General features: G+C 43.1%; 1 protein-coding gene across 1 annotated transcript in view; it reads right to left on the reverse strand.

Annotated features, from left to right (window-relative positions):
* SLC15A1 (solute carrier family 15 (oligopeptide transporter), member 1) overlaps positions 1-12,788 on the reverse strand; it is a 78,362-nt gene that overhangs the window by 37,185 nt on the left and 28,389 nt on the right. Inside the window, exons 2-9 of the mRNA XM_011933815.1 lie at positions 11,068-11,084; positions 10,588-10,669; positions 10,342-10,483; positions 8,293-8,412; positions 6,189-6,288; positions 5,878-5,968; positions 3,596-3,679; positions 208-290 (exon numbers count right to left, since the gene is read on the reverse strand). Of these exons, the coding sequence (XP_011789205.1) occupies positions 208-290; positions 3,596-3,679; positions 5,878-5,968; positions 6,189-6,288; positions 8,293-8,412; positions 10,342-10,483; positions 10,588-10,669; positions 11,068-11,084 (719 nt within the window). The remainder of the gene's footprint in view (positions 1-207; positions 291-3,595; positions 3,680-5,877; positions 5,969-6,188; positions 6,289-8,292; positions 8,413-10,341; positions 10,484-10,587; positions 10,670-11,067; positions 11,085-12,788) is intronic.

Genomic DNA, 12,788 nt, shown 5'->3' on the forward strand with positions numbered 1-12,788 from the left:
AAAAAAAAAAAGAACACTAAAAATATATTTAAAGTCAAAGCTTAGATTTTAATTTAATTTAAATTAATTTAATTTAATTTATTATACTTTAAAGGAATTATTTTCATTTAGATTAGATTTTAATTTAATTTAAAGAATTTAATTTAATTTAATGGAAGGTTCTGAGGTGGTTAAATGGCCTTGAGAAAGAGCAGCTGAGATACTTACATGGATGCACTTGGCCACTTTACTCATGATGTTGCCCTGTGGCTGGAACTTCTTGTACATCCCACTGCCAATGATAAACACAACTAGATAGGGCAGAAGAAGACACGTCAGCAAAGCATTTGCCAGAGCGACCTGTGGCCTAGAGAGATGTACCTTTATTTGAATTATAACTTTGTTTTGGGATAATGGGATTACTTATGGAATGGATTTGCTTACCAACCTCACAGTTTAGAAAGTGCTTTTAACCTTCACAACCCATGAAAACCTATGAGTAATGTGATATTTGTGTTCTAATATGCAAACCTTTAAGTCTAATATCATCTACTTCCCATAACTTAAGGTAGCTCACGTACACTCACACAGGTATTTAAGCACAAGTTCTATCTCTATTTAAAGGGAGACAAAAGGAATCAGTGCTTTCATAGAACACATTAATGTATTATTCTGGTAGGACAATAAGTGGGGCCAGGTGTGGTGGCTCAAGCCTGCAATCCCAGCACGTTGATAGGCCGAGGTGGGTGGATCACTTGAGGTCAGGAGTTTGAGACCAGCCTGACCAACATGGTGAAACCCCTTCTCTACTAAAAATACAAAAATTAGCTGGGTGTGGTGATGGGCACCTGTAATCCCAGCTACTCAGGAGGCTAAGGCAGGAGAATTGCTTGAACCCAGGAGGTGGAGGTTGCAGTGAGCTGAGATTGTGTCACTGCACTCTAGTCTGGGTGACAGAGTGAAACTCCATATCAAAATAATAAAAATAAAAATAAATGGAGCTGTAATTTTCTGAAAGCAATGGGAAGAGAAAACTTTCTCTTTTTAATATTCAGGAAAAAAGAATTAATCTTAATCATACATTGCAGAAATTTTTTCTGTGGCCACTGTACAGAAGTAGTTACAATTAATTGCATCTGCAGCTACAGTTTTATAAAAGTTGGAAGCACCTTTTCAATGAGGTCATTCTTCCATGGACCTTTTTGGCAAGTCATATTGTGAAAATAACTTGGAAAAAAACCATTCTGGGGCTGAATGTGGCTGCTCACGTCTGTAATCCCAGCATTTTGGGAGGCCAAGGCAGGAGAATCACTTGAGACCAGTAGTTCTAGAGCAGCCTGGGCAACATAATGAGATCCTACCTCTATCATCTTATTCAAATTTTTTTAAAAATTTAAAACATTGTTGCAAGAGTCTCTGAAAACATAGTCCATACACTAGGATTTCTGATTATCTAATACCACACTTCAATCATTTAAAAACACTGATAGATAACTTGAACTCTACTTATTTTTCTCAGTTAAGAGGGCCTGAGATTTTTGACAGGTGCTAGCTCCAAGTATGTGCCTATACTATAGATGTTCTTTATAGTTGATGAAAGAGACGTTTACTTATATTCTTGCCCAATGTCAACCTTTCTCAATGCAGACATGGACGGTAAAGATGTCCAAGAGATTGAGTCTGTGTTTTCTTTCACAAATTAATATTTAATGTTTAAGCTTCTGATTAACTGAAACCGAATTCAAGCATAGGAATTTCTAGAGGTGGTGCTGACACATCGGATTTGGCCTATTCTCAATTCCTCCAGAAGAAAAAGCATAATCTTTGATAGAGGAATGACTTGTACAGATGAAATAAGAATGTACCTAACGTGCTTAGTACGGTGTCTGGTGTAAAGCAAGATTTTTTGAAATACTATCTGTCTCCTGCCAAGAATTAAGGAGGAGGAGGTATCAATGAGCCTGCTGGCGGACAGTGGCAGTATGGGAAGAACCATGGAAGGAAAGAGACATTAAAAAGAGAACACTGAGCTCTCACCTAAATGAAAGGGGACAGTTAAATTGCTACATTGTGAGCAAAAGAGATTTAAAATGGTCCTATTCCATGCACTACTAACATCTGAAAACAAAAATTGGAGACAGACATGATTGTCAGCTGAGCAAAGCTGATGACAACCTCATTGGACTGGGAAAGGGGCTCTGAAGAGTTGAGGTGGCCGCTGGGCTACTGTCTTCTTGCACCGTTCTTGGCCACCTTTCACATCCAACCATCTCATGCAGACAATGCTACATTTCCCAAAAGCCAATGCCAGGAACTAATGTGCCAATGAATGCCTCAAACGGACATATATGTTCTGTCCATTGGGAAAGAATTCTAGTAGAAACATTTGGGGGGTGATATTAGTTTGGTGCAAAAGTTATCGCACTTTTTGCCATTACTTTTAATGGCAGGAGCTGCAATTACTTTTGCACCAACCTAATCAGTTAAGGAAATGTAGTCGTTCATTGGAGTGTTTCAATGGCAACTGAACCAGGTGGCCATTTCTTCAAGCAAGTTATAGATAAGTACATATTGACAAGAACAAAAGCTTTTAGCCTTGGGTTCAGCTAATCCAGCAGATTCTATCACCTTCATCTTTTTTTTTTTTTTTTTTTTTTTTTTTTTTTTTTTTTTTGAGACAGGGTCTCGCTCTATCATCCAGGTTGAAGTGTTGTGGTACAATCATGGCTCACTGCAGCCTCGACCTCCCGGGTTCAAGCAATCTTCCCACTTACGCTTCCAGTGTAGCTGGGACTATAGGTGTAAGCCACAGCATCCAACTAATTAAAAAACAAAACAAAACAAAACATCCAGATGTGGTGGCTCACGCCTGTAATCCTAGCACTTTGGGAGGCTGAGGTGGGTGGATCACCTGAGGTCAGGCGTTCGAGACCAGCCTGGCCAACATGGCAAAACCCTGCCTCTACTAAAAATACACAAATTAGCTGTGCATGGTGGCAGGTGCCTGTAATCCCAACTACTTGGGAGGCTGAGGCAGGAGAATCACTTGAACCCAGGAGGCACAGGTTGCAGTCAGCTGAAATCGCACCATTGCACTCCAGCCTGGGTGACAAGAGCAAGACTCTGTCATAAAAAAAAAGAAAAAAAAAAAATTTGTTTTGTTTGTTTTAGAAGTAGGATCTCTCTCTGTTGCCTAGGCTGGTCTTGAATTCCAGGCTGGTCTTGAACTCAAGGTATCCCCCTGCCTCGGCCTCCCAAAGTTCTATTCCTCCCTTATTAGCTTCTGTTTGTGCCTTTTTCCAAGACACCACGCTAAGCGAACATGCTGGGTCTCTCTCACCTTCATCTTAATCTGCCTATATAGTATCACACCTTTCAATGACCAACTCAGTTGGTTCCTTTTCCTGTAATCCTTTTTTTGATCCTATTCCCTCAGAATTGATGTGCCAATCCTACTTTCTTTGAATACTTAGAGCATGTTTAACATCTGATGCCAATTCTTCTCACTACTTTTTGTTGCCACTTGTTACATGCACTTTAAAACATTAGTCACAATCATTCATGTAGAGCCTGACCTGGTCCTAGGCTTCTATTAATTCAACCTGTTTCCACTTACTCAGGGATACAGCCATGAGAGCCGCAGGAACCCCAAAGGCCAGTGGGTAACAAGCTTGTTTACTGTGAATTCCACACTGTTGAACTGGGGAGAAATGACAAGATCAAAATTATTATGGCATTGGTAATGAGCATATCATTCCCATTTGTAAAGATCCCTCACTGATAATTACATATTGCTTTCACATACTGTTCTAGACACATCCATTTGCCTTACTGACATCGTTGCCAGCTAAGCAAAACAGCAGTGTAGCAGGAGGAGCAGGAGATGGAAACCAGTTCTCATCTCAGCCCCTAAATAGATGGGTGATCCTATTGGTCAAAATCAGTGGCCCCCTCTTGGTTCTGTAGATTTTCTTTGTGGGGGAGATAAAGATGATCTGGATATGCTAACTTGATTATATGGGACTCAGTAAATCAAAAGTACACTGGAAAATCAATATTCCTGAATTCACGCCAATCAGGTAGCAATTCGAGGACCTAGGGCCAAGGTTGGCACACTTTTCTATGAAAGGCTCAACGGTAAATATTTTAGGCTTTGTGAACCATTGGTCTCTGTCAACTACTCAACCCCACCTTTGCAGGGGAAATCAACTGTAGACAATACATCAATGAATGGTCTTGCTCAGATTTCTGGATTCGGCCCATGGGCCACAGCTTGGCAACCTCTGACCAACAGCTATTTTAGCTTTGAAATCTCAGGATATATGTGTGTGTGTGTGTGTGTGTGTGTGTGTGTGTGTGTGTGTGTGTGTATGAAATAAATAAAAATTATAAAAAAACTAAGCCTTTGTAAGAAGTCGTAAAGATTCCTGGAAATCCTTTCCATGGAATGCTGGAGCCTCCAGGAATGATCTGATGCTATCAGGGTTTTGATTTGGTTCAGCTATCTCACACTTCGGGAGAAAAAGAAGTTAACTAGCAGAAGTGACAGTCATACGAATGTTTCCTGTTCATGGCAAAAAATAGTTTTTCCCCTATAAAGAATAGAAACTTGTTAGTCAAATCTTTATTTGAACTGATTCGTTATCAACTCATTAACAAGTTACATAAAATTTTTGTCATATGTTCACTTTATATTTGTATGAGAGTCATGAATTTCCTTTTAAAAAATTATCCTTTAACAGATTCTACAATTTAAACATGCACCCTCTAGTAGAACCTAGAGGTGGGAGAGGTGAGCAAACAGGACACAGGAATAAAAGCTATCACATTTTCATGGAAAACAAGTTGGAAAAAACAAAAAATAAAACAAGTTGGAATGGGGTTTAATTGTCATCCTCAAACCACTATTCTGTGCAGGAATACATAAATCCCCCTGAAATCTTTATTTCATAATCTAATCTGATTCAAATGTGGACAGGATGGTCTCGTCAGTTTGTCGTCAGTAACACCACATATTCCCTTCCACATGGGAAATTCACAAACTCTCAATGGAGCATTAGCAAGAACAAACATCTGATAGTTACCGACACTGTCCCATTCTCTTCATCTGAGCAGTTCTTTTGGAAATACTTGAGATGATGGGAAAACAAAGAAAAAAACTTTGCCTTGGCCGGGCAAAGATTACAGGCTCACGCCTGTAATCCCAGCACTTTGGGAGGCTGAGGCAGGCAGATCACCAGGTCAGGAGATCAAGACCATCCTGGCTGACATGGTGAAACCCCATCTCTACTAAAAATACAAGCAAATTAGCCAGGTGTGGTGGTGTGCGCCTGTAGTCCCAGCTACTCAGGAGGCTGAGGCAGGAAAATCACTTGAACCCGGGAGGCGGAGGTTGCAGTGAGCCAAGATCGTGCCACTGCACTCCAGCTTGGGTGACAGAGCAAGACTCATTCTAAAAGCAAAACAAAACAAACAAAAAAATGAAATAATTTTGCCCAGTAAACTCCTCCTAAGTCACGGAAATATCGCTGGGGAGCAAAGCTTGAAGGCTGAAATGGCAGCTACGGCCACCAGCCCGGCTTCCAAGGCGCCTCTCTTGCCTCTTACCTCTTACCATGAGCATGACTTTGCATGAATAACAGTTTAGGGAGATGGATGCCCATGCTAAGGATGGCTTAGACTCTCCAGTGGTCACTGGGATAAGGGATTTAAATAAGATTAAAAGGAGGTGAAACTCATAGGGAAGGAAGCGCTTACTCCAGATCCCAGCGGCATCCCAGCATGTAGCTGACAGCTGGAGGACAGGGGAGAAGGGAAGAACAGAACAAAACGAAGAAGACACGAACTTAGCCTTTACTAAAAAAAGACAAACAGAAGTTCCTTTCAGGTATCTCTTACCTCTGAGCATGGGAGTGATGATTGTGGAAAGCAAACTTCCAGCATTAATGGCCAAATAAAAGATGGAAAAGAATCTGTTTCTTTGTTTCTCCTGCAATGAAAAGGAGAAAGTAAGATGACTTTGGCTATCAGTCAACTGAGCAGAGGGAGCTGATGATCGCACTTTACCACTAACTTAGTTTCGGTTGGTATCTTACTTTCTAATGTACTTAAAAAGAATCCGACGGAGAACAGACTTTGTGCCAGTGGCCTCTGACTCCTGGATGTGTGTAGTTCATTCACGTGGGCTCTGGGGATGCCCCTGCTCTTACCTGGCCCTCTTCAAACTGATCTCCGCCAAATGCAGAAACGCAGGGTTTGATTCCTCCAGTCCCAAGAGCTATCAGGGCCAGGCCGATCATGGACAGCGCCCTGGGAAAGACAGGGTGTTAGGGCCAACGCGGCAGATCCTCACAAGCAGAAGCCTTCTCTTTTCCCCAGTTTCCCTCAGCGGGCCCGGCACAGTGACACACATAGAGAGGAAGACAATCTCGTGAGAAGCCAGCTCACAGGAATGCAGCGTGATAGCCAAATGCAAACTTGAACTCATGGGCCTTCAAGCTCCTGGCCCCATCTAATAATTTACCATCCAGAAAACATAAAACAGTAGCTTGTGAGCTGAGTAAAGCCTTAGGTTTGGGGTTCTTTTGTAGCTTTATTGTTTCCAGCAAAAGAGTGGATAAATAAAAAGTTATTGAACAAATATAAGCATTGTGTCTGGTACAGTCATAACAGACTCATAATAGTCATTAAGTAATATTGGAAAACATGATTTCATTGCAAAGCAGAATATCAGGTTAGGTAGTACGATCTCAGTTTGTTTACAAGGTACAGAAAACTGGAAGGAAATAGACTAAAAGACTTATTGTCATGTCTAGATGGTGGGATTAAGGGTTATTTAATTCACTCTTGTATTTTCTAGGCTATTGCTAAGTATTTTAACTCCTGAATTGAAAAAAAAATTATAGCATTTATTGACCCTCACTTTGTAGTTTTATTAAACTTACAGGTAGGTACTACAAATTTCTGGTTTTATAGGCATGTATCCCATATGTTGTTGGTTACTAATGTTGCTTTTAAACACTTAAAAAAATTTTATGAAACAGATAAAGTCAAGGAAAATATTGCACAGATAAAGAATTCTTTAAAAATCATGCTTCCTGAACCAATCTCCCTGAATTGGCTGGCCAAATCACCCCTTTAATCTTGTCTGCCTCTTAATACAACTTGCATTTAATGTTGTCAATCTAAGCATTTTAAAAGACAACAAAAACACGGTCAACTGAATATTATATACAATTTACTCTTGTGAGAATTTTAGGTGTGCTCCAATACGAACTCCATGAAATGAAAAATGAAAAGCTAAGATTTCTTGAGCACTGATCACTTGTCAGGCAGTGTTCTAGATGCTTTACTTGGATTAACCCACAATAGCCCTACATGAAGTAAGTACTATTACAAACAAGGAAACTGAGGCACAGAGGTTAAGAAAGTTGCTCAAGCTCACACAACTAGGAAGAGGCACAGCCCGAATCTGGCTCCAAAGTCCATGTTCTTAGTTGATATTATAGATTAGAAAACTGAGGTGCAGAGAAGAGCACCTTCCCAAGGCCAGAGAGCTGCTCTGTGGGAGGGCTCACAGCCTCTCCCTGCAGCGACACAGTTCCCTCTGGGCAACAAGAGTGTTGCATCAAGAGATTCAGTCTGGACAGCAGTCTGATCAGCTGATAAGCCAGCAGTGCGGTGATTGCCAATACTAATTTGAGTTTCTATTCTGCTTTCCCAGCTCATGAGTTTACTCATAGATCAAGGAACTGAAGCACAAAAACAGGAAACAAAATAAATCTCTATAACTAGTCTACTAGGCCAGACTGCAGTGAAGCAAGATTAATCCAGCACCTGAGCATTTGTCAATGACACCTGCCATCCAGAGCCCAGCACAAAGGGCTGGAACAAATATTTATGAAACGGGATTATTGAAAAATAGGCAGAAGTGTGGTACAAGACAGAAAACCAAAGGTCCTGGAGTCCTCAGGACACCTGGCAGTGTGAAGGATCAAGGTCTGTGGGACTTTATATCCCTCCAGGGTAGGTCAAGACCAACATGAATCCCCTGCCCACTGACTGTACCTCCCGTGGGATATGGCGGCCCATGACGGCGGAGCCGCAGAGGGAGCACTGCCTCCAGACAACCACCAGGGTGGTGACATCCTGAAGACTCAGCTCAATCCATCTGGCAGCCTTCACCGTGCTGCCAAAGAGGGAGGAAAACCTCCTTATGCTCACAGTGAAGTTCAAGGAAAAAGATGAAGACTTAAGGCATCGAATGAGCACGCGGTGGGAGGGTGATGGGGGCAGCAGTGAGCATCAACTCACACGTGCACAGGAAGGCTGTCAGGAGTGCCATCGTGGTTGTGGTCTGTGAGGTCATTAATGGAGCTTACTGAGATGACTGCTTGTCCAATTGTGTAGACAATGGAGAGTGACACAATGGTCCTGTGTTTCCAAAGGTTAAGAGAATCCAAGTTAATTGCACAATAGCCATCCACTTCTGACTCCACCACAAAATACCTCCTCCTTGAAAGCTTTTAAGAGCCCAATCCTGAATACACTTACTTCTCGAACTTGAGTAACACTGTTAACTCTCAGGAAGGCACATGAGCAAAAACAATAGAACAAAGTTTTGGGCTAGACATGGTGGCTCATGCCTGTAATCCCAGCACTTGGGAGGCCAAAGCAGGAGGACTGCTTGAGCTCAGGAGTTCCACACCAGCCTGGGCAACATAGCAAGACCCCATCTCAACAAAAAGATAAAAAAATTAGCCAGGTGTGGTGGTGCATGCCTGTGGTCCCAGCTGCTCGGGAGGCTGAGGTGGGAGGATCACTTGAGTCCATGAGGTTGAGGCTGCAGTGAGCCATGATTGCGCCACTGCACTCCAGCCTGCGTGACAGAGCGAGACCCTGTCTCTTTAAAAAAAAAATTAACAAAATTTTGGCCAGAGGGCCAGGAGAGGGGAAAGATCCACTTTATCTTTCAAGTATTTGAAAGACTCTATGCTTTATTTTACCTATGGAATTCATATTTATATTTTTAAACAGTAAGAATTACTTATCTTGATTGGTAATGATATTTGACCAGGAAGTAGACCTTTGATAATTTTTGTAGAATTCTTTGGAGGTAGTGATTATTCTTTCTTCTGCCCATGCTACAGTTTGGATGTCTGTCTCCTGCAAACCGCAAGCTGAAATGTGATCCCAGTGTTGGAAGCGGGGCCTGGTGGGAGGTGTTTGGGACACTGGGGCAGATCCCTCATGAATGTCTTGGTGCTGTCCTCATGGTCAGGAGTGAGTTCCTGCAAGAGCTGGTTGTTGAAAAGAGCCTGACACTTCTCTCTTTCTCTCTTGCTTCCCCTCTGGCCACGTGATCTCTGCACTTGCCAGCTCTCCTTTACCTTCCTCCATGAATGCAAGCAGCCTGCGGCTTTCACCAGATGCTTGGTCTTCCAGCCAGCAGAACTGTCAACCAAATATACCTTTTTCCTTTATAAATTCCCCAGCCTCGGGTATTGCTTTATAGCAACACAAGCGGACTAAGACAGCCCATGTCATTCCTTTGTCCTGGAAAAGCCTCTACTTCCTTCTTCATTAAGTTCCAGGAAAACTTTCCTGACAACATCCCACTAGGTGTGCTCGTGGAGCCCTTCCTGGAGGGCTGGGTGACTTCTCTCCTTAGTGACCTCACATCACCTGACCTCAAGCAGCGTTAGCCCCTCAGCAGCCAGGGAGTATTTTAGAGAGTTTCTTCGTTTCCCCAGACCTTAACTCCATGCCTCACAAATCGCTAATAATAAACAGTATCCCTGCTACTATGTCAAGATGAGACAAAGATGTTACATTTGTTTGGATTAGGGAAAAACAAAAACCTATAGATGCTGCTTGCAGTCACTGAATGTCAGGCACTGTGTTAGGCTCTAGGGACAGGATACTGAGCAGAAACAGAGCTGTAAATGCTCTCCTAAGGGTGTGCTTTTGTTTTTAATTTGTTTTTGAGACAGGGTCTTGTTGTCATCCAGGCTGGAGTGCAGTGATGTGATCACAGCTCACTGCAGCCTTGACCTCTGGGACTCAAGTGGATCCTCCCACCTCAGCCTCCCCAATAGCTGGGGCCACAGGTGTACGTCACTGTGCCTGGCTAATTTCTTTATTTTTGGTAGAGATGGGGTCTCACTATGTTGCCCAGGCTGGTCTCAAACTCCTGCCTCGCCTCTCAAAGTGCTGGGATTACAGGTGTGCACCACACCACACCCGCCTCTCCTAAGAGTTTATGTTCTTTGACTCATCATTCCCAGATTCCACCATTCCCAACTACAAAACCTACATTTACTTTTTGGCTTGTTTGTGAACAAGAAATTTCCAGCCACTCACTTGAACTTTCCCAGCCACGAGTCAGCGATAAGAGCTCCAAGAATTGGCGTCAGGTAGCACAGAGCCACAAATGTATGGTAGATGGCGGTGGACAGGTTATCATCCCAGCTGAGGAAATTTGTGAAGTACAGAATCAGGATTCCTTTTGCAGAGGGCAGGTGGAAGAGGAGGGGGAGAAGCAAAGTTAGGACTGTTACGGCCACTCCCGCTCTTCCCCAAAGGGTGAGAAGTGGCCAATACCGTTACCTCGCATTCCATAGTAGGAAAATCTTTCGCAAAACTCATTGGCCACAATGAAGAAGATGCTCAGGGGATAACCAAAGCAACCCTGACAAGAAAGAAATAAGCACAGGATTGAAATACACCCCTCACTTGTCCATAGCCACAAAGGAGCACCAGTGGCATGAAAGGCAGTCAATGCAGATTCAGTAACTTACCAGTGACTGTCTAGAGCAGAAAACTAGAATTCAATCATTTTATTCCCTACACTAATCTTTCCACATAGAGACAGCAGTGAAATAAAGCATCCAGTGGTATTGTTAGTCTGAGGAGGATTATCCACAGCATTTCCTCGGGAGAGGACATCTCACATGGAAATCCAGGATCATACCCTTACTGCTGCTAGATGTACACTACAGATCTGTTAGGTGAATGAGCCCTTAGGGGTAAAACAGATGATAAAATTTACAAGATGAAGATATGTAGAGAAGGAAAAAGAGTACTCACCCGTGATTTCGACATTCCTAAAAGAAAAACAGAATCCCAATATTAAAGTCAAGCTATTACAGTACTTTTTGCTGTGTCTAAACTCAGAGCCTCTGACTTTTTAGGGTGGTTAGAGGGGCCATTCACCAAACAGCTCCAGCCCTCCCTGGGATCCTGGCCCCAGACTCGCGCTTCTTATCTGAGGCGGGGCCTGGCATCTGTATTTTCTTTTAAGAAGCTCCTCAGGCAGTTCTCCTGGGCTGTCAAAATTGAGAAGCAGCAGCTCAGAGAATCAGGACTAAGCCATTTCCTGCTGAAACACTTCAAAGGCTGCCCATCGGGATACAATCCACACATTCTAGCATGTTCGTCGATATCTCACAAGTGTTTTGGTGGGGATTAAATTTCTGTAATATAAAATGCTTCTGAGTGCCTGACACACTGTGCATACTCAGCCGCCACCTCCTATGACCTGGGCCCTGCCTGCCTGCCAGGCTCGCCCCATGATTTACGTCTTGCCACCAATATTCCCTTCCCAAGTCATCTCTGATGTGCCTACATCACTGTACTGTCATGATGGGCAGTTTATATTTTTGCTTCCTTTCTGGACTAGGTTCTGCAAGTGGAAGAATCACGTGCCATCCATCATACCAACATCCCCACTTCCAACGTCCTGTACAATACCTACCACTGGTAGGGGGTTATGTCAGGAGAATGAATGAGAAGAACAGGAAGAAACAGCCAGAGAATACAAGGGAGCCGGTGCATGTCAAGCCCAGTGGACTCTCCCATCTGCATCCTAGGAGCACCTCATCCCCACCCCGTCAGCACCTGCTCTTCTGTCTCCCCAGAATTATGGCAAGAGCTGAGCTGTGCCCTTGTCTCTAGTCTTTACACCTCCTCACTTTGCTCCTACACAAATGCATTGCCCTGTGTTCGTCCGTGTCTATCACACACTATGCTGTTTCCCACGGGGCATCCATCCCCTTCCCCCTCACTCACCCCAATTTCTTTATATTAGGGTTCTTTGCCACCAGGGCTCCCTGAACATGCTCCACCTCTATTAGGAATCTAGGAATCGGTGACCCCATAGCAGTGGGTCTCACACTGGAGTGAGCCTCAGAATCACCAGAGGGCTTGCAAGAACAGATAGCTGGGCCCCACTCCCAGAGTTGTTGATTCTGTAGGCCTGAGATAGACACTTGAGCTTGCATTTCTAACAAGCTCCCAGGTGTGGGTGTTGCCACTGGTCCAGGCAGTGTGCTTTGGGAATCACTACACTGGAAAATTAATCTTTAGACTGTTCTTTTCCCAGGGTTTGTTCTTGGCAGCTTTGTCAAAAATGAGTTAGCTATAAATTGATGCATTTATTCCTGGGTTCTCTTTTCTGTTCCACTGGTCTATGTGTCTGCTTCTATGCCAGTACCATGCTGATTTGGTTATTACAGCTTTGTAGCATATTTTGACATCAGGTGGTACCTCCAGCCCTATTCTTTTTGCTCAGGATGACTTTGGCTTTTCGAGGCTTTTTGTGGTTGAAACGAATTTTAGGATTTTTTTATTTTCTATTTCTATGAAGGTTGTCATTGGATCTTGTCATTTGCAGCAATACAGATGAAACTGGAGGACATCAGGTTAAGTGAAATAAGCCAGGCACAGAAAGATATTACATATTCTCACTCACATGTAGGAGCTAAAAAATTGATCTCATGGAGGTAGTGAGTAGAATGGTGGTTACCAGA

The sequence above is a fragment of the Colobus angolensis genome, unplaced genomic scaffold (assembly GCF_000951035.1).
Source record: "Colobus angolensis palliatus isolate OR3802 unplaced genomic scaffold, Cang.pa_1.0 Scaffold13, whole genome shotgun sequence".
Classification (NCBI taxonomy): domain Eukaryota; kingdom Metazoa; phylum Chordata; class Mammalia; order Primates; family Cercopithecidae; genus Colobus; species Colobus angolensis.